Raw genomic sequence first — 19,479 nt, 5'->3', positions numbered from 1 at the left:
CACTCTTCCACCACCCCATCCCACGTCCGAGGCACAGGGAGAGGTGGACTCCTCCCTGTTGGGGCAGTGAGCTGCTACTGGGCTTACAGGTGCCTGGAGGCTGTGGGCTGCCTGGAGGCACAGGACCATGGAGCAGCTCTCCTCCAGGCCCCTAGGGAGCCAGTCAGTCTGTCTGCCAAGTCCAAGGCCATAGCCTCCCAACTGCAAACATCCCATTGCACATCCTGGTGGCCAGCATGTCCCCAGGGCTCAGCTTCTCTCTTATCCTTGTCTTACTCTTCCTGGGTAACTCAAGCCCAAACCAGGGTCTTGTGCTGAGCTGATGAGCAATGGTTGGTGGGTGAGAAGAAGTCCCAGGAGAAGAGAGTAAGGATGCTGTGGCAAATGACCACGTTGAGAATGAATTAGAGGCCATCAACCTTGCCTGCTCCTCACACGCCTTTTATCTCTTGCATTTCTTGATTATAATTTAAAGCTCAGCAGAGGATAACTGGTGCCATATGCAAATCAGCTAACTGGCTTGAATCACTGTCATAGTCAGGAATAGATATATTTTGTGGTGAAATTAGACCAGAAGGGACATGCTTGTCCAACCAAGATGACTAGACAAAGATGGTGCCTATCATCACTGGCCAAAGTTTGTCTAGGGGAAATGCCTGCAAATGAGAAATATCTATGGGCAAGACATCAATGATTGGCGCCGCCTTTAGCCATAATGGACTATGCATCCAACACAAGATCAGCAAGTAATAGTTTTGAAAGAGACTGGCCTCTTGGCATAGAGAGAAGGTAAAGGCAACCCCAAATAGGCATTTAGGAACAGTCTGCATTGGCTGCTAAGATCTACAGTTTGTCATGTACATCCACGGCCCCAACCAAAATAAACAAAGGAGTATGTTCAATCATAAAGCTGTGAAATTGGCACTGATTAAGCCATCTGTTAATGTCTTTCTTCTCAGTCCTGCTGGTTCCTTGTTTTATTTAGCCTAGCCAATTATGACATTTTTGCCTTTACACTCTGAGATATGGTTAAAATACCGGGTGTCCCCAGTGAACAAGTGGTGATGGATTCCATGTTTAGGGAGATTAGACAAACACAGAGACCATTAGATCACTGTGTAATGCATTTTTGTCTGTTCTACTTACCATACACCCACATTTAGGCTGTGATGGGGTTTCCCAGCATTGTGTCCATAAGCAGAACAGCATCTGCTGAAGTTGGTCCCCCTGCAAAAGATAAGTGCTTCTTGTGACCATTTACCTGATTCATCCTGTTGTCACATAACAAAGATTTAAATGGTAGTAAGTTCTCTCTCTCAGATGCTCCTCACCCAGGAGTCACTGAGAGTCCCCAGTAATTATGCTATTACTCTAAGATCTCCTTGTTGATGGGCACTCCACTGTGGAGGACAGATTTTAGTTTGATGGCTTTTACTGTCTTTCAGTCAAGCATTTGACAATCTTCTGATCTGGTGTCAGAATAACCTGGAGACAGCTGGGGGAAAACTGCAGCTCAGAACCTGTGTTCTCTCTCATTGTTTTCCTCTGAGTTTCCTTGTACAGCCCTTGGACCAGCACCCAGTGATGTTATTTAACATAAAATCTCTCCCATTTTATTACCTCTCAGAACCGATACAGTTCAGCATTATTGTAGAATTCTCTTTGTAAAGTATTTTAGGGTGTTGTTCCTAGCGAGGGGTGCAGGAGGAGGAAGAGTCTGTTGATTGACTGTTATTCCCTGGTAAACATTTTTTAAAATTTTATTTTATTTTATTATTCTTTATTAAAGTATAGTTGATTTACAACATTGTGCCAATTTCTGCTGTACAGCATAGTGACCCAGTCAAACATATGTATACATTCTTTTTCTCATAATATCTTCTATCACCGTCTATCCGAGGAGATTGGATATAGTTCCCTGTGCTGTACAGCAGGACCTTATTGTCTGTACATTCTAAATGGAATAGTTTGCATCTGCTAACCCCAAACTCCCCGTCCCTCCCACTTCCTCCCCCTCCCCCTTCACAACGTCTGTTCTCTGTGTCCATAAGAATGTTTCTATTTTGTAGATAGGTTCATTTGTGCCATATTTAAGATTACATATATGTCATAACATGTTTTTTTCTTTAATGGAGCTTCTTTTTAAAAAATATGGACCAGTATCATCTTCTGCTTACCTGCTTTAAAAATACATAATTATCTATGGAGACTCTTGCTGTCTCCTTGTAGTTAGAAAGGAAGTGGGAGGGAAAGTGCCTTATGCCTTGAATCATGAGTTTAAAAAGGTCTTTGAAAATGCAAGTACTTGGTTACCCTTCTCACACCAACGTTGGAGATGGCTCTGATGATGCCTGTCCCCCTCCCAGAAGAATATAAATGATAGAATATGGGTTTTCAGTCTCAGATACCCCAGGAATGAGGCCCTTGGTGGAACCTTAGAACCAGCCAGTCCAGTAACCTCAGGTTATAAAGAGGAAACTCAGATTATAGAAGTGACCAGCCTCAGACACCTGAAAAAGTGGCAGAGCAGAAAACAGAAAAACGAGGAGGCAGGAACAGTGCCCACGTTCTCATTTGATCTAGAATCAATCCTTCACCATTATTCTCCCAGCCATAGTGGCAAAACATAAGGATCAGAGAGAACATATGGTTTTCCTGGTAAATATTCATGATAAGAATCAGGTTCTGCCTAAATTGAACAATTCTGCTTTCTTCTCAGAAGTCAGAGCCAGATGCTCTATATCCAATTACAAATTTTATTTTTATGTAAAGTCTAGATGAGTATTGAAGAGGAGCTGATTGTTACAAGGGTTACAAGGCTGTGTAAGAGATGTGATGTGCATATGGTAGCACGAACCTGGCTATATGGCTAAATGGTCCAGTGACACAAACCACTGAGAGCTGGGAGAAGGCAGCAGCTGTGAGGGTGGGGAGGGATGGACCAGGAGGAAGGTCCTTCAGTCTTGGAGGGAGGGAGGGTGTGGGTGGGTGCAGAGGATGGAAGAAGTCACTCCTGCTGAAGGAGAAAGGCAGGGAGTGTCGTTGGGGCCTGGTTGCCATGGTAACCATGCACCTGGATTGGGTGTAGGAGCTGATGGACTTCTATTGTCTGCTGGAGTCTCTGCTCCACAGTAAGCAGGGACACCAGCCAGGGCAGGTTAGGGTCACCCCAAGATGCAGAGCCATCCCTGCTCTATGAAGCTCTATGAGGGCGTCCACTTTCCTCCTGGCAAAGCAGAGGAAAGTGGATGCCCCTTGCCCCACAGGGCATCTTCTGTCAACGTTACCTGCAGGCTGTGTGTTCTGTCCTCTCTCCCCCACCTTTGCCCTCTGGGCAGAGCCCTCCACGTGCTCTTGTCCACATCACCACTGAGCTGCTCAAGGTGTGACCCTTGTCCATCCTTTCTTGCACACAAAACGCAAGGCACATGCTCTCCCCTCCCTGCAGCCCCAAAGGAAGCACCAAAGCAGGACAGGACCATGTAGCCTAATCCCACATCAATTCTCTCCTCCCCTTCCCTTTCTCCGTTTCTCACAGGGTCAAGGTCTAGTCCCTAAGCATGGTCTCAATGCTTAACAAGTACATCCCTTTCTGCCCTTCCCACAGCATCCTGCCTGTGGTCATGCTGTTTCTGACTTTCTGCCAGATCCTTGTCTCTACTCTGCCTCTGATCACAGAAGTTGTTCTCTGTCTGGGCTCAGTTAACACTTCTCCTCACTCTACAATTAGTTACACCTGAGTGTCTGTAAAATCTCAATTCCAAGTTCACTTCTCTAAGGAGGTCTTTCGTAACCCTCCAGATTAGAATGGGCTTCCTTTGGGTAAGACCTTGTGTATGGCCTCTTTATAGAAGTTCATGACATGGAGGTTTTCCTCTGCTGTCCAAAGACAGGGCCTCCTTAGGAAGGATGAATCAATGAACAAGGATTGCTTCTTTCACTGACACAGACTTGGTTCTTGTCTTTTAGGGTCCTCACCATTCATAGGATCCCATCAGTCTCCCAGAGTCAGAGAGGGGACCATTTAGCTCCTGATAATGGTGCAAAACAAAGTGTTTTCCCATAGATACAGCAGTCTCTCTAAGACAGTCCATGAACACATCTTTAGAATTTCGAAGTTCAGTGCTCCATCCATAGGACTCAAACTCTTTTGTCTGAGAAAAGCAGTGGGTGGGAACTTCTGTGTTTTTAGGGCTGCAGAGTAAAGGCCATGGTGAAGAAGAATGGACATGATTTGGGGTCTTCTGGATGGACTTCTGGATACCTTGTCTTTTGGAGAAGGATGGGCATGTATGAGTGTGAAAGCATAGGGCACTAAGAACTGCCATGCCGGGGACAAAGAGAGGCCCCCACTTATGGGTACCGGTCTCTGCTGTGGTTCAGTGGAACCATCATCCTGGGGAAGGTCACCATCCAACCAGGACACGGCCGTGTTTTCAGGAGAGGTACATCACATACCAAGGATTTAGCCTCTTCAATGAAGAGTGACCACCTTTTTGGACAGTGAAAGACCCTTTAGGCCTTTCAGGATAGGCAGGGAAAAGGGACCATGGTGATGATGCTGGTTTTCTTTCAGTCTCATCTGTAGGGCCAAGGCTGGTAGATTTATGCTAAAGATTTAACCACTGTGGTGCAAAGTGCCCTGTAACACAGGCATCCCTGGGAATCCTTTTGTTATGGCACACTTTGCACCAATTATAATCAAAATGTATACATAATGGCTCTAGACTGCAAAGCACAAAATCACATTTATGTGTTTAACTAGTAAACTCCTGTGCTTTAGCACATTGTTTTGCAGTATTGGAGAAATCTTGAATGTGTATTGAAATCTTTAATGAATTAACTGGAGAGAGTCTGAGGAATGGACTGTCCTTGGTGAGGATGGGATGAAAGTTGAATTAATAGATTACACTGGTATATAGAATACAGACTGTCAACTTTTGGCCAGTCTGTTTTGACACTATTCTAAAGTACATTGTCTTGGAGTTCCTGTTGTGGCGCAGTGGTTAATGAATCCGACTAGGAACCATGATGTTGCAGGTTCGATCCCTGCTCTTGCTCAGTGGGTTGGGGATCTGGCCGTTGCCGTGATTTACGGTGTAGGTCGCAGATGCGGCTTGGATCCCACATTGCTATGGCTCTGACATAGGCCTGTGGCTACAGCTCTGATTAGACCCCTAGCCTGGGAACCTCCATATGTCATGGGAGCAGCCCTAGAAAAGGCAAAAAGACTAAAAAAAATAATAATAATAATAAAATAAATAAATAAATAATAAATAAAGTACATTGTCTTTTTTTCCCCCACAAATTTATGTTTGTTTTTTTTTTAATTGAAGTTTAGTTGATTTACAATGTTGTGTTAGTTTCAGGTGTACAGCAAGGTGACTCACTATACATATACATATATATTTATAGATTATTTTTCAGATTTTTTTGTCATAGGTTATTACACAGTATTGAGCATTGTTCCCTGTGCACTATAGAATATTCTTGTTGGTTATCTGTTTTATACATAGTAGTGTGTATATGTTAATCCCAACCTCCTAATTTATCCCTCTATACACTCCCCACTATAAGTTTGTTTGCCATGTCCGTGAGTCTATTTCTGTTTTGTAAATGAGTTCATTGGTGTCATTTTTTAGATTCCATATATAAGTGATATCACTTGGTGTTTGTCTTTCTCTGGCTGACCTACTTCACTTAGCCTGATAACCTCTAGGTCCATCCATGTTGCTGCCAATGGCATGATTTCCCTCTTTTTCTGGCTAAGAAGTACTGTCTTCTTGCTCTTTCTAAGCCACTTGTGGGGACTCCCTCAAGTGCTGCCTGGGAACGGATTGTGGAGTCACACATGGTTATCATTGAAAATGCTTAAGTAGCCCCTGTGGATTCAAAAGTAGTACTTTTACATTTAACTAATATTTTCTTTTTCCACACTGTGGTGGACGGGAGTGAGTACGGATACTTCCCCACACTGCAGTGTTTCTGCCAGCACCCAGCACAGCTGATGGATATAACAGGGGTGGCTGCTCAGCAGTTGTGTGGCAAGGAGCTGAGCAGAAATACTCACTGGTGCCAGGAGAGTTGGGTCAGATTTGGTGGAGAAGCATTTCCTGTCCCTCCCGTCTCTCTCCTACTTGCCTTGAGCCTCCCCTTGGAGAACATAGCAGGTGCTCTGAAAACAGAGATGTTGTGGATACTCAGGCAGCTGCAGGGTGTCAGGGACAACAGAGGGCAGTGTGAGGGGACAAGGATTGGGGGAGGGAATGGGAGAGCATGGCCTGCAGGGACCCAGGGAAAGCAGCCAAAATCACTACATTTCCAGGTGTCCTGCCCCTGCTGAGCAAAGCCTTGATCTCCATCAGAGGCCTTACCTTAACCAGGGAGAATCCCTGAGGCCTTTATTTGAAGTTCTTGCTACCAGAATTTTTCCGAGGACCTTGGAGTGTCCCCTGAGTGCGCTTCAGGGGATTCTGGGTTCCCTGGCCTGTTTCATAGGTACTGGGGCTCCTTAGATGTTCCGGGGAGCACAGTGGCCAGGCCGGAGAAGGGAGCTCCTGACCTCCTATCATGAGTGAACTGTTCGAAGAGGATGAGAACCTCAGTCCCTCTAGACCCCGCTGTCCCGAGGCCCACCCGCCCGTGACCGTCAAGCCAGAGAACACTCAGAAAATGGCTTAGGTAGAGCTACACATTGGATTTTTTTTTTTTTCTTTTTAGGGCTGCATGCATGGCAAATGGAAGTTCTCAAGCAAGGGGTCCAGTCTGAGCCACATCTGTGACCTACACCACAGCTTAGGGCAATGCCGGATCCTTAACCCACTGAGTGAGGCCAGGAATTGAATCTGTATCCTCATGGATACTAATTGGGTTCATTACCACTGAGCCATAATAGGAACTCCCTGGATTTTTATTTTTAATTAAAGTATAGTTTATTTAAAATGTGTGGTCATTTCTAATGTACAACAAAGTGCTGTGGTTTTGGAGCTCTGTTTGTGGCTCAGCAGCTAATGAACCTGACTAGGATCCATGAGGATACAGGTTTGATCCCTGGCCTCGATCAGTGGGTTAAGGATCTGGTGGTGCCATGAGCTGTGGTGTAGGTCTCAGATGTGGCTTGGCTCCCACGATGCTGTGGCTGTGGCGTAGGCCAGTGGCTACAGCTCCAATTAGACCCCTAACCTGGGACCTTCCATATGCAGCAGGTGTGGCCATAAAAAGCAAGCAAGCAAACAAACAAATAGGAGGTGATTCAGTTTTATATATGTGTGTGTGTGTATGTGTTTTTCCCGTTGTGGTTCATTACAAGTACTGGATATAGCTCCCACGCTATAAGTAGGTTACTTGTTTATTTATTCTATATATCTAGTAGTTTGCATCTGATAACCCTTAACTCGTAATTTATCCTTTCCCCGTCCTCCCTTGCTTGGCAACCACAAATCCGTTCTCTGTGTCAGTGAGCCTTAAACATTGGATTTTAAGCAGTCAGGGAGGGACATTTTATGATGTCCTAAGCTTTTGCCTTCAGCCTCATCACCATCTCCCCCTTCTGCACAGCCTCAAACATTGGGTACTGCTTTGCTCAGGCACTCTTACCAGACAAGGCGATACTGACCTCAGAAAAGAAAAGGAGAGGAAAAGTTACCACTCAGCTTGCCCATGAGTGCATTTGTCATTTTGCTTTCTTTAGAACACAGCCCTATCTCAAGCAATCTGCCATCAGTGTGGATATTTCATCCTGAAAGGAAATCAACCAGAAATTTAAAAATGCAAATTAAAACAGCCATAAGATATCAAAAGCAAATTGGTAGTTTTTTTTTTTTCTTTTTTTTTAAATCAGTGGTATCCAATGCACAGGAAAAAGCTCTCAGAGATGGTGGCCAAAATCCAAGTTTTCCATGTCAGACAAACAGGTTTGTCCCCCACTGTCACTGCCAGGGAGGACTCTGGCTTTTGTTGAATTTCTTTACTTCTCCAAACCCAGTGTGTGCATCTTTAAATGGGTGCAGTGTTACAGTGCAGGATACGTGAGATCCATATATTTGCACTTAGCCTAATGCCATGCACACTGGGGCGGTATAAACTGTGGGTGATTTCTTAATGGATATCAAGGGCCTTACCCATTGCCACATTAATTAACTTCTGTGGATCTTTTATAGACAGAAGAAAACATCTAAACAGTTATAATAAATGATCAGTGTAAGAATATGCTAAAAGGGAAGTGTTTGATGAGTGAATCGTTGCAAATATACTATTGGTTGAGGTTTGCTTGGGAACTGCTATTCGTTTTCAGAAATGCAAGACTATCACTGACAAACCTAATTGGGACTTAGGGATGTTTTTCTAGACCCTAGGGTGGTTAACTTCCCCTAGGACCAGCAGCTGCCCTAGGTACTGAACCCCACTACCTGGCCACTTTAGTGGAAAGTTCAATTCAGGCAGCCCAGGCAAGACAGGCTGTTCCCCTTTCAGAAATCTGTCTTTTTTTTTTTTTTTTTTTTCTTTTTTAGAAATGGCCTCAGCTATGGGAGTTGCTATGGGAGCAACTCTAAAAGGTGGACTTTGCCTCCTTTAGTGGCCGTGAGAGATTTACAGGAAACAAGATGAGATGTGTCTATAACTATTTACAGGAGAATATTGTGTTATGCTTATCAGTAAAAGCTTGCTGCATTATTGTGGAAATTAGTTTAAAATCTAAAAGAGACAAATGATAGGGTGGAAAATGAGATGTTGCTGGCTATAAAAATTCCAACTGGCTTTCGTACTGTAACACCTATTCTTGATCTATACAGTATTCTAGGCTTTCTCCTTATTCATCTAGCAGAAGTGATGCCAGGACATGGATCAGTTGGTGCATATATGCATTTCTTCGTTTTCCTATAGCTTCCTCAAATAAACTGTTTTCCCCTCATTTATGCAAAAAAATAATCTTCCACTTCTCTCTGGTTCTACTCCACTTGCACTTAATAGTCCCCATCTCTGGTCCTCTCATGCACTCCCACTCCCCATGTTAATAAAAATACTCTTAATACATTAAACATCTGGCCAATGTCAGTTATGGCTTCTGATTTTGCATGGGAACTGCAGCAAGCATAAAAGGCTTCTAAACTCTGCCTCTACTCATTTTTCTTGCCTCACCTCCTTCATGGTCCCCGGCTCCTATACCCTACTTAATTTTCAGAAATGACACATTCCCCGAGATGCGACTTTGCTAATTTCTCCTAGCCTTCGCACTCATGGTGCTATGTGCTGAAAAGTTTAGCCAGGCACTCACTCCTGTCCTCCCCACTTCCTTCCAGGAAAGCATCACCTCACCTGTGAAACTGCTGCTTGTTTAGCTCTTTCTTCTCCCAGGCTCCCTGTTAGAGCTGGTGTTGGTCTCTCTTTTGGTGCCTTCTACCTTGTAACAAAATTTTCTCCTCTGTGTCTCTTTAAAATACATCCCTGGGAGTTCCCATCATGACTTAGTGGAAATGAATCTGACTAGTATCCATGAGGATGCAGGTTCAACCCCTGGCCTAGATCAGTGGGTTAAGGATCTGGCATTGCTGTGAGTTGTGGCATAGGCCAATGGCCACAGTTCTGATTCGACCTCTAGTTTAGCCATCTCCATATGCTTCGGATGCAGCCCTAAAAAGACAAAGAAGAGAGACAATATCCCAGTGCTTGGCCCATAGTTGCCTTGCCCTGCATGTTATTCAATGAATGAATGTAATTGTTTTTATTTCTGATTCCCTAGAAACTTCTGATACTTCCCATCCCCCCATCCAGCCCTGGGTCTTTGATGACATTCTTTATAGATAGCACTGCAATCTGTAAAACAGGAATGGAAAACAAGCTTGTGGGTGTATCTGAACAAGGCTGACATACTGTTCCCTTTCAGATCTTGCCACTAAATGTGGAATGATCCTGAAATTAAGGTCAGCACCAGGTGCCTGTTTATATCAGCTGTCATGTTGCAGAATTTTTAAAAAATGGCTTTTATACAGTTGATTTTTCTTGTTTTCCAGGGGAATGTCACTTTCTCCTGCTCTGAACCACAAATTGTCCCCATCACGTTTGTCAACTCCAGCAGCAGTTATTTGCTGCTGCCCGGCACCCCCCAGCTTGATGGGCTGTCTGTGAGTTTCCAGTTTCGGACATGGAACCAGGATGGTCTGCTTCTGTCCACGATGCTGTCCGAGGGCTCAGGCACTCTACTGCTGAGTTTAGAGGGCGGACGCCTGAGACTCGTGATTCAGAAGATGACAGAACGTGCAGCTGAAATCCTCACAGGTACTGTCCACTGACAGCCTCCAGCCCGGTTTCTTCTTCATCCACGCCAATACAGGTTTGAGATTCTGACCAGAACATACTCTCTCCAGCCCCCAGGGATGTGGGATAACCTGGTCTTCACAAGTTTACTCTCGGGTTGAAGAGGCAGTGTTTTCTTTTCTTATTAGAAAACAAGCAAACGAACAAGCAAAACACCAACTTCAGGGAGTTCCAGTCTTGGCACAGCAGAAACAAATGTGACTAGGAAACATGAGGTTGCAGGTTCGATCCCTGGCCTCGCTCAGTGGGTTGGGGATCTGGGGTTGCTGTGAGCTGTGGTGTGGGTTGCAGACTCAGCTCGGATCCCTCATTGCTGTGGCTCTGGCATAGGCCAGAGGCTGCAGCTCTGATAGACCCCTAGTCTGGGAACCTCCATATGCCGCATGTGCGGCCCTAAAAAGACAAAAGATAAACAAAACAAAACAAAATAAAAAAAACTAACACTGACTTCAGATTCAGCTGTTGAACCTTTGACACATCCCCTGATCCCCTTGTTCCACAGCTTTCCCATCTGAGAAGTAGGGATGAGAATTCCTGTCTAATACCATGTAGCATGGTGTAGATTACTCACAGAGCAGCTTGCTAGGTCTCTATAGACCCGGCATAATGACGTGGAATCTCCCCCATGTTCGTTTGAGAATGGTGCTGTTTTCCACTTTATAGATGAAGAAGTGAAGCTAAACAACTTCCAAAAATCACTTGGTGATAAATGACATAGCTACAATTTCATCCTGAATTTGTCTGCGTTCAGAGTGTGTGGTTTCTCTGTACACTGCACCACCCTGGGACTTTTTACCGCCACTGAATTCCATTTCAAGTAAATTTAGTGAGTGTTTAAAAATATTTTTCAAAAATTCATTTTAAGATATTGAGTAAATACCACTACATATGGTATCTTGGTATGGCAGAACTTTTTAAAATGGTCCTCAAAAACTGAATGTTGGGAAGCACTCCATCTTATAGCAGTATAATAAAGATCCTAACGTGTGGCCAAATGGGACAGATGCCCAAACCATTTCCTGGCCCTTCTATCTGCCATTCTTTCAACATTGAGAGGTGGAACTTTTCCCCTCCTCCTCTATTTATTATCTTACTGGTGTCGCCCATCTTTTGGGAAGCAGTGTGTTCACTTAGTTTCAAGCACTTCCTGAGGTCAGGCCCCATGCAGGCCTTGGACTTGGGACTAAGGCAAGCTGCTACCTCAAGGAATCCTCTGAGAAGTCTTCTTGGCTCCACAGTCTGAATCAACCCCTCTTCTCTGCACTCCAGGCTAGTATCCATCCTGGGCTTCACAACACTGCATCTTTCTTTCTTTCTTTTTTTTTTTTTTCTTTTCTTTGTCTTTTTGCCTTTTCTAGGGCCGCTCTCACAGCATATGGAGGTTCCCAGGCTAGGGGTCTAATCGGAGCTGTAGCTGCCGCCCTTCACCAGAGCCATAGCAACACCAGATTGGAGCCTTGTCTGTGACTTAAACCACAGCTCATGGCAACGCTGGATCCTTAACACACTGAGCAAGGCCAGGGTGCGAACCTGCAACCTCACAGTTCCTAGTTGGATTCATTAACCACTGAGCCACAATGGGAACTCCCCACTGCATCTTTCTTTAATCTAAATGTCTTTCTTCCCCCACTGGACTGTTGAGTTTTGTTATCCAAATAAATGAGAGAAAATTGAGCTGAGTAGTAAAGGATATGACTTAATAGTCAAGATCAGGTCAGATTCTGGGAAAGCTTCAGAGGTCAGTGGGTGAACCCAAAAGCCTATTGAATCCCTGGAAATAACCAAATGGCCTGGGCCTGTGAGTCAGACAGGCAGCTTCCAAAAGCATCTCTTACCCTTTCTAGTCTATGGCCCTAGATGAACTTCTTAGCTTAGTTTTCCATGTAAGTGAGAGTGTAACAGCTAACCTCAGCTGCATAACAAATGATGCCAAAATGTAGTGGCTAGAAACAACAGCATTATGTCTCAGTTTCTGAGAGTCAGGAATCCAAGGGGCTTTGACTAGGTGACTGTGCCTACAGTCAAGTTGTTGATCTCAAGTTTCAACCAGGGTTAACCACATCTCAAGCTAACATGGCTCTTGGAAGACCTCAGAAGGTCCATGTCCAAGGCTATCCCCACTGCCTCTGCAGAAGGTGGCCTCATGAAAGGGCAGTGCACTTATCAGAGGGAGTAACCCTGGAGGGGGTGAGAAGGTGCATGCAGAACAAAAGTCATGACTGTTGTATAATCTGACACCAGAAGGGATCCCATCACTTTCATCATCTGTGTATTGGCAACAAGGGGAGAGGTGGAGCCCTTGCTTGAGCCCAGGGGAGACTGATTTAGATATTAAGAGCCAGGGGTTATTGGGGACCATCTTCCTCCCTGCTATAACAGGAGATGCAGACAAATTCTTATATCACAAGACTCATGGTGATTAAATGAGGTAGTGAATCTGAGTGCTTTGGCATAGTGTTGAGAAGCTATTTAGCAATTTTTTTAAATTTATTTTTTTATCAAAGTATAGTTGATTTACCATGTTGTGCCAATTTCTGCTGTATAGAAAATTACCCAGCCAACATACATGTACATTCTTTTTTCATACTATCTTCCATATGTTTTATCCTAAGAGACTAGATACAGTTCCCTGTGCTATATACAGCAAGACCTCATGGCTTATCCATTCTAAAGGGAATAGTTTGCAAATTTCTTTTTCTTCCAAACTTATACTGACTGACTCAGGCTCTGGTGAAAAGGGGCCTGACTCCACAGAGTCATAAAAGCTGAGTGAATTTGCGTAGTTGTGGGGCTTTTATAAAATTTATAAGATTTCCAGTAATGGGGGAGAGTTAATCACTTGGAAACGTAACATTTTTCATGTGCAGAGTTATAAAAGTTAAACTTGATCATCCTTATTTGAAGAAGAAAAATGTGAGCTGGTGCTGGGCTGTTCCTCTCTAATCGGCGAGATGCCTGAGTACAGAGACTTGTCAGCCTCAGGTCAGAAATGAAGTTTTAATAAAGTACAGGCCCCAGTGGCTCTTTGCTGCAAAGCATCCAGGTGTTACCTGTATTATTAAGCACATGTCAGTCGATTAAAATGTGTTTATGACTGAGGGAGAGGCTGGTAAAAGCTGCCGCATGACCCAACTACAGAGGGAGAGAAAGCCATCAGTTACCTCACTCATGCCTCACAAAATATCAAACAAGTAAAGAAATATTCCAAAACGTGCTGACCTCTGTTTCAGAAAACTCTTGCTTGATTTGTTCCCCAAGAAGAGATTCCTGAATTTTGGAAAATGAGAACTTCTTTATTTTTCTTTGAAATGAAGCAAGGCTTTGTGTTTGCTGGCATTTTTTTAACCCTGGGGGTAGTAGGGGAGTGGGGGAGTAGAGGGAGAAGACAGCTCCACAGACAAATGGAAAAAAATCAAAGAACAAAAGCAGTTTTCTCTTCCTGTATATTTCTAAGGAAACTTATTTTCTAAGTACTTGAGATCATCTTGGCATAATAAGGGATGAGACTCTCATACGAGAAATTCGAAAATAGTGACCATTGTTCTAGTAATTTTTCAGGGCCCCTGATGTGACCCTTCACATGTGATACCTCACAGAAAATAGAAGACATCACCACATTTTATTATTTGAACAGAGAATCCATCCAGATATTTAAGGAGTTACTTAAGAGTAGTTCATGTGTCCCTACCGTCCTAGGTCTAAAAGAAGATGAACCCCTAGAAAGGGTAGCACATGGATGTTGCCACAGTCACTCCTGTTCCTAGAGCTTTGTACAGCGTGCTTAGCTTTTTTTTTTTTGTGCTGTTGGTGGTGGGGTCCTTCTCCACTTTGCCTTAGAGATGAGGAAGAGAAGTGTAAACTAAATCATCCTCAAAATAGCATCTGAATTCAGTTGTTCTGAGGGAAGAAGTTTCAGGAAGATGAAGGACAGCAGTGGAATCCCTGACTTGTATTTTTTTTTTCTTCTATTTTTGTCATCTCCTTTCTTGAAAGCTTTGTGCATGTGGATATGAGGGAGAGTCAAGGGAGTTATGTCACTGTAAGTGCCATAAAGTTGGAATTCACAGTCACTGAGGATCTCTTGCAGGTCATGTATTGCGCATGTACAACTAGACATATACAACTAGAAGGGAAAAAAAAAAGGAACTCATGAGACATGGAGTAGTTCTGATTTTGCCAACATCCATAAGAGGAAACCAAGAGTCAGAAATTAACTTGAAGTGACCAAGGGGGTGGATATCCATGCTCAGGCCTTTCCTCTGCATCCCCAAGTCCAAGGTCTCTACACTGTACCTTGCTTCCCCCATATGCATGCCTTATATGGCCCATTATTTAAATAATTCAAATGCAAAGCAACTCTGCTTTAGATGAAAGAGGAAATGTACAATAGGCTATTAAGGAAAGCAGGTGATTTAGAATCTAAAGTTGGGTTTTCCCACAAAGTTTTAATGGTGGCCCCATCAACAGACAGATTAAATGGTTGGGTGGGGTTGACAAGGGATGGTGTATTCATTGTCTTTGTAGATTTCTGCTTTAAGTAGCATTGCCTGTGTAATATTATAAAGTAAATTATGCATATCTTTATATTAACACACATTAGTATTCATTTGAATATATGTGGCATACTTTCCTTAGACTTTTTAAAATGTTCAGTACCAATTCCTTAGTAATCCAGGAAAGGTACTAAGAGTCTAGCTCTTCTGGAGACTTTGCTGTGTAACACACAGCCTTTCCCATATTCTCCTTGCCCCTGTGCCCCAAACTCCACCTGGAAGTCTGGGTGCTGCAGGGTAGGGAGAAGACTTTCCAGGGCTCCTGGCCACCTTACCCTTTCAGGAATCAGAACAGCCATTTGCGCAAATATCACACAAACTGTCTTACATAATCAGACAAACCCCTGCATTTCCTCCTTTATGCATTTCAAACTCTAGTTTCTCACTGTGGCGGAATGCAAGTTCATATGCTTGATGCACAGTGAGGCCAAACAGTACTGAAATGTTGGAGTTTTGGAGTAGAAAAAAGTTTACTGCAGCACATTGTAAGGAGACTGGCGACTCCACAACCCCCACACCCCAAACTCCCTGAAGGGTTCCAGCAGAACATTTTTATAGGCCAGGTGAGGGAGGGGCATGGTTGGTTGTTGCAAACTTCTTGGTGTAGGAATCCTTTGTTCTTGCATCTGTCCATGTAGATCAGGCCAAGGTGTTCCTATAAGTCTCCAACAAGACACATTTTATTCTATGGTCCTACAACTTTTTCTCTCTCTATGAATGGACACTTAAAGGTCAGAGCCTTGAGAATGGGCAATCCTGTATATTTCAGGCTCTAGGCAACATTCTTTTATAAGAGGTGCAGAGCCAGCATGACTAAGCACAGGAAAAGTAACAAATGTAATAAGGAGTCAATTTATTCTTTCCTATTACATCACCACTTATCCTGAGGTTCTGTGTATCTTGGGGACCATTCTCTCTCCTTCAAGTCCACACCTGCTCTTTGAACAATTGATAGCATGTTCTGTTTTTTATTTCTATTTTTAAAAACTTTATTACTCAATAAATTTATTGCATTTATAGTTGTACAATGATCATCACAATCCAATTTTATAGGATTTCCATCCCACACCCCCAGTGCATCACCCCACCCCCCAAACTGTCTCCTTTGGAAACATTAAGTTTTTCAAAGTCTGTGAGTCAGTATCTATTCTGCAAAGAAGTTCATTGTGTCCTTTTTTCAGATTCCACATGTCAGTGATAGCATTTGATGTTGGTGTCTCATTGTCTGACTGACTTCAATTAGCATGATAATTTCTAAATAAAGGAAACCTCTGCCATGTTTAAAGACACTTTAAATGGTGGTTCTTAGAATGGAGCTTGTTGTTGTGCAAAGTAGCCTGGATGACTAGGAAGACAGGAACCTGTAGAAAAGTAAAGGAGACCAACTGGTTAGTTCCTTTGGAAAATCAAGGCAGAGTGTTTTGAATTTCAATTGAAACGTTGGGTAATCTGAAAAAAACCTGGCACCACTATAATTATTTTGCAAGTGACCTGACATTTCAGTGTAGATTTTATTTTTCTGATGGGAGAAGGCTTCAAAATGAGAATAGGAAGAAAGACATCTGGGGGCTTCAGTCATGAAAATTTGAAGTCTTTTTTTTTTTTTTTCTTTCTCAAAATGCCACTGAAAAGCCAGTCTAGGCAAAGAGCTTTAACACAAACCTTAGTGTCCAGGATTCCAGCCTCGCTGTGCTCTACATCGAAGCAAAGTGGGAGACTATTATAACACATTTCCCTTTGTAGCTAAAGGAGAGAGTTGGTCTAGAATTACTCAAGTGCCTTCTACACCTTTAAATTAGCTCCTGAGGGAAAACAGTCAATCAACCCTGTTCCTTATTATCTTCAAGGAAATCATCAACCCCAGAGCCTTCCTTCGAAAAGGGGGTAAGTGGCTTTACTTAGGTGAATTCAGGCTTTGACCCCTGCCAGAGGTCATGTTTCTTACCTCCCCAAACTGTGATGCAGTTTGTGGAGGAAGAATGGTAAACTTGGCTTCTTTCATACAATCATTTTTGTGAATGAGATGCTTGGATGTCCCAGAAAGTTCCTGATGTTATTCTCAGTGATTCATGTAGAGTTAGATGCCAAGGATCCCAGTGTGTGAAGTTGTGTTTTTTCTTTTGCTTTGTTTGTTTTGTTTGCAATCTTCTTTCTTTCTTTATTTTTTATTTTTGGTGGCATCTGTGTCATGTGGAAGTTCCTGGGTCAGGGATTGAACCTGCACCACAGCAGCAACCTGAGTCACAGCAGTGAAAGTGCTGGATCCTTAACCCCCTGAGCCACCAGGGAACTCTTTGCAAGCTTCTTTAAATCATACTTGAACATTTTGTGTGTGTGTGTGTTGGTAAGGGAGTTACCAGAATATACCGGACCTTCAAATCATGTTAACAGAACAGTTGTAGGATATTGGAGCTATTGCCAGTGGAGAGAAAACAAGACAGAACCATGATCAAGGTCTTTTCATATGGGACAAACTTTCTCATAGATGAGGATTATTATATGTTTGTGTCACTGCAGAAAGTAGAACAAGCACATTGAGAGCAGAGTGGCAGACAGACCATCTAATGGTTTTTCACTAGACAACATCCTATTTAGCTGCACAGTCTATTGCTTTGACATCCCTAGAGGCAATCCCAGGCTCAGAGCAGGATTTTCAGGAGGAAGGAATGAGCCTCAGCACAGCTGAGCAGAACCCAGAAGATGGAGGAGAGCACCTTCACACTGATATACCATATGATATCACTTATAAATATGTGGAATCTAAACACATGATACACAGAATTCCTGCTGTGGTACAGTGGGATTGGTGGCATCTTTCAGTGCTAGGATGCAGGTTCAGTCCATGGCTGGGGAATTCCATATGCCACGGGGCGGCCAAAAAAGAAAAAACATTTAAAAATTTTAAAAAATTAAAGAGATGATACAAATGATCTTATTTACAAAAATGGAAACACACTCACAGACATAGAAAACAATCTTATGGTTATCAAAGGGGAGGAAGGGATATATTGGGAGATTGGGATTAACATATTCATATTACTGTGTATTTTACTGAAGTATAGTTGATTTACAAGGTGTGGGCAGGGTGGTTTCTTCTGAGGGCCTCTCTCTCAGTTTGTAGAGGGCCGTCTTCTCCCTGTGTCTTCCCATAGTTTTCTCTCTGTGTCCATCTTTGTCCTAATATCCTCTTCCTATAATGACACCAGTCATATTGGATATGGGCTGACTTCATTTTACCTCCATTACATCTTTAAGAGTCTTATCTCTAAATGCAGACACATTCTCAGGTATGGTAGGACTTCAATATATGGATTTTGGGGGACACAGTTCAGCCCTTAAGAATGTGTATTATTAGAAACAGAGAACAGACTCGTGGTTGCCAAAGGGGTGAGGGAGGGATGGATTGGGAGTTTGGGATGAGCCGACACAAACTTTTGTGTATAGAATGGATAAACAACAAGGTCCTATTGTATAGCACAGAGCAGTATATACTCAGTATTCCATGATAAACATAATGGAAAATAATCTGAAAAAGAATATATATATATATATATATATATATATATATAAAAAACACTCCATTAATGTTATACAGTAGAAATACAACATTGTAAATCAACTATACGTCAATACAATAAATTATGAAAAAGAATTATTCATGTGTCCATATAATTGATTGTTCACTGTTGTTGTCACCACTAGAATGTAAGGATTTGTGGGGACAAGAACACCAGAGCCTGCCTTGCTCACCACTGTCTGCCCAAGGCCTAGTGTAACACCTTGCTTATAACAGGCCCCCCCAAAACTGTTTGCCATGTGTATAAGCAAGCGTCTTAATAAACAAACTAGTAGAATTGACCTCCAGAACATTTCAGAAGGATATCATTTTAACAGTGAAAGAGAGTTAACAGTTATTTTTGACCAACACTCATAACAATTTTGCGATGCAGAGTGTGTCAAACCCAGAATTGTGTTCAGCTGTGGGGAAGGACCAGTTAGATAAAGGCCAGTGGGGCTCCCAGAGGTGGGGAGATTGAAGGGGGAGCTATGACAGGAAGAATGAAATGCTCGCCCCCTTAATACTTGTGGTCAGATGGTTTTTGTCTGCAGCCCTGCAAAACAGAGCTGCTCCCCAGATATGGCCCTTTTCCATACAATCCACGTGTATCTTGCCACCATCTGCCCAGACTTCATGAACCTCATCCTCAGTTTCAATTAAGTTGTCATCAGTGCCCCTGTGTTTTAGCTGAGATGATGTGGATGAGAAAATCCCATCAGTGAGGGCCAGCAAATAGCCATGGGGCCATGACGGCCACAAGAAGATCTGTGAGCACAGAGTTCAGGTGCAGAAGACAGAAATAGCATGTGGCCTTCCACTTGATGGAAACAGAGAGATGCCCTTGCCTGAGTGTCGAGATATCAGGCAAAGCATAGGCATGTTTACTGCAGGAGTGATCTCAGGCACCTGTGGCTTTTCCAGGCCTGGGTAATGATGGTGGAGGCATTTTCTTAACTTTTTCTTTTTTCCTAACTACTCAAAGGAGAAACAGAGGGAGTTATATTTGTCTTATAGAAAAATAATCTAATAGCCAAAACCACTGTCATTTCCTTT

At 43.1% G+C, this 19,479-nt stretch overlaps 1 protein-coding gene across 1 annotated transcript in view; it reads left to right on the top strand.

Moving 5' to 3' along the window:
- Nucleotides 1–19,479, top strand: part of CNTNAP5 (contactin associated protein family member 5) — a 449,251-nt gene that overhangs the window by 62,342 nt on the left and 367,430 nt on the right. The window contains exons 5-6 of the mRNA XM_047770224.1: nucleotides 10,011–10,232; nucleotides 17,259–17,262. Coding sequence (XP_047626180.1) covers nucleotides 10,011–10,232; nucleotides 17,259–17,262 — 226 coding nt within the window. The remainder of the gene's footprint in view (nucleotides 1–10,010; nucleotides 10,233–17,258; nucleotides 17,263–19,479) is intronic.

This window comes from Phacochoerus africanus, chromosome 3 (genome assembly GCF_016906955.1).
Source record: "Phacochoerus africanus isolate WHEZ1 chromosome 3, ROS_Pafr_v1, whole genome shotgun sequence".
Classification (NCBI taxonomy): domain Eukaryota; kingdom Metazoa; phylum Chordata; class Mammalia; order Artiodactyla; family Suidae; genus Phacochoerus; species Phacochoerus africanus.
This window is presented reverse-complemented; position numbering and strand designations above follow the sequence as displayed.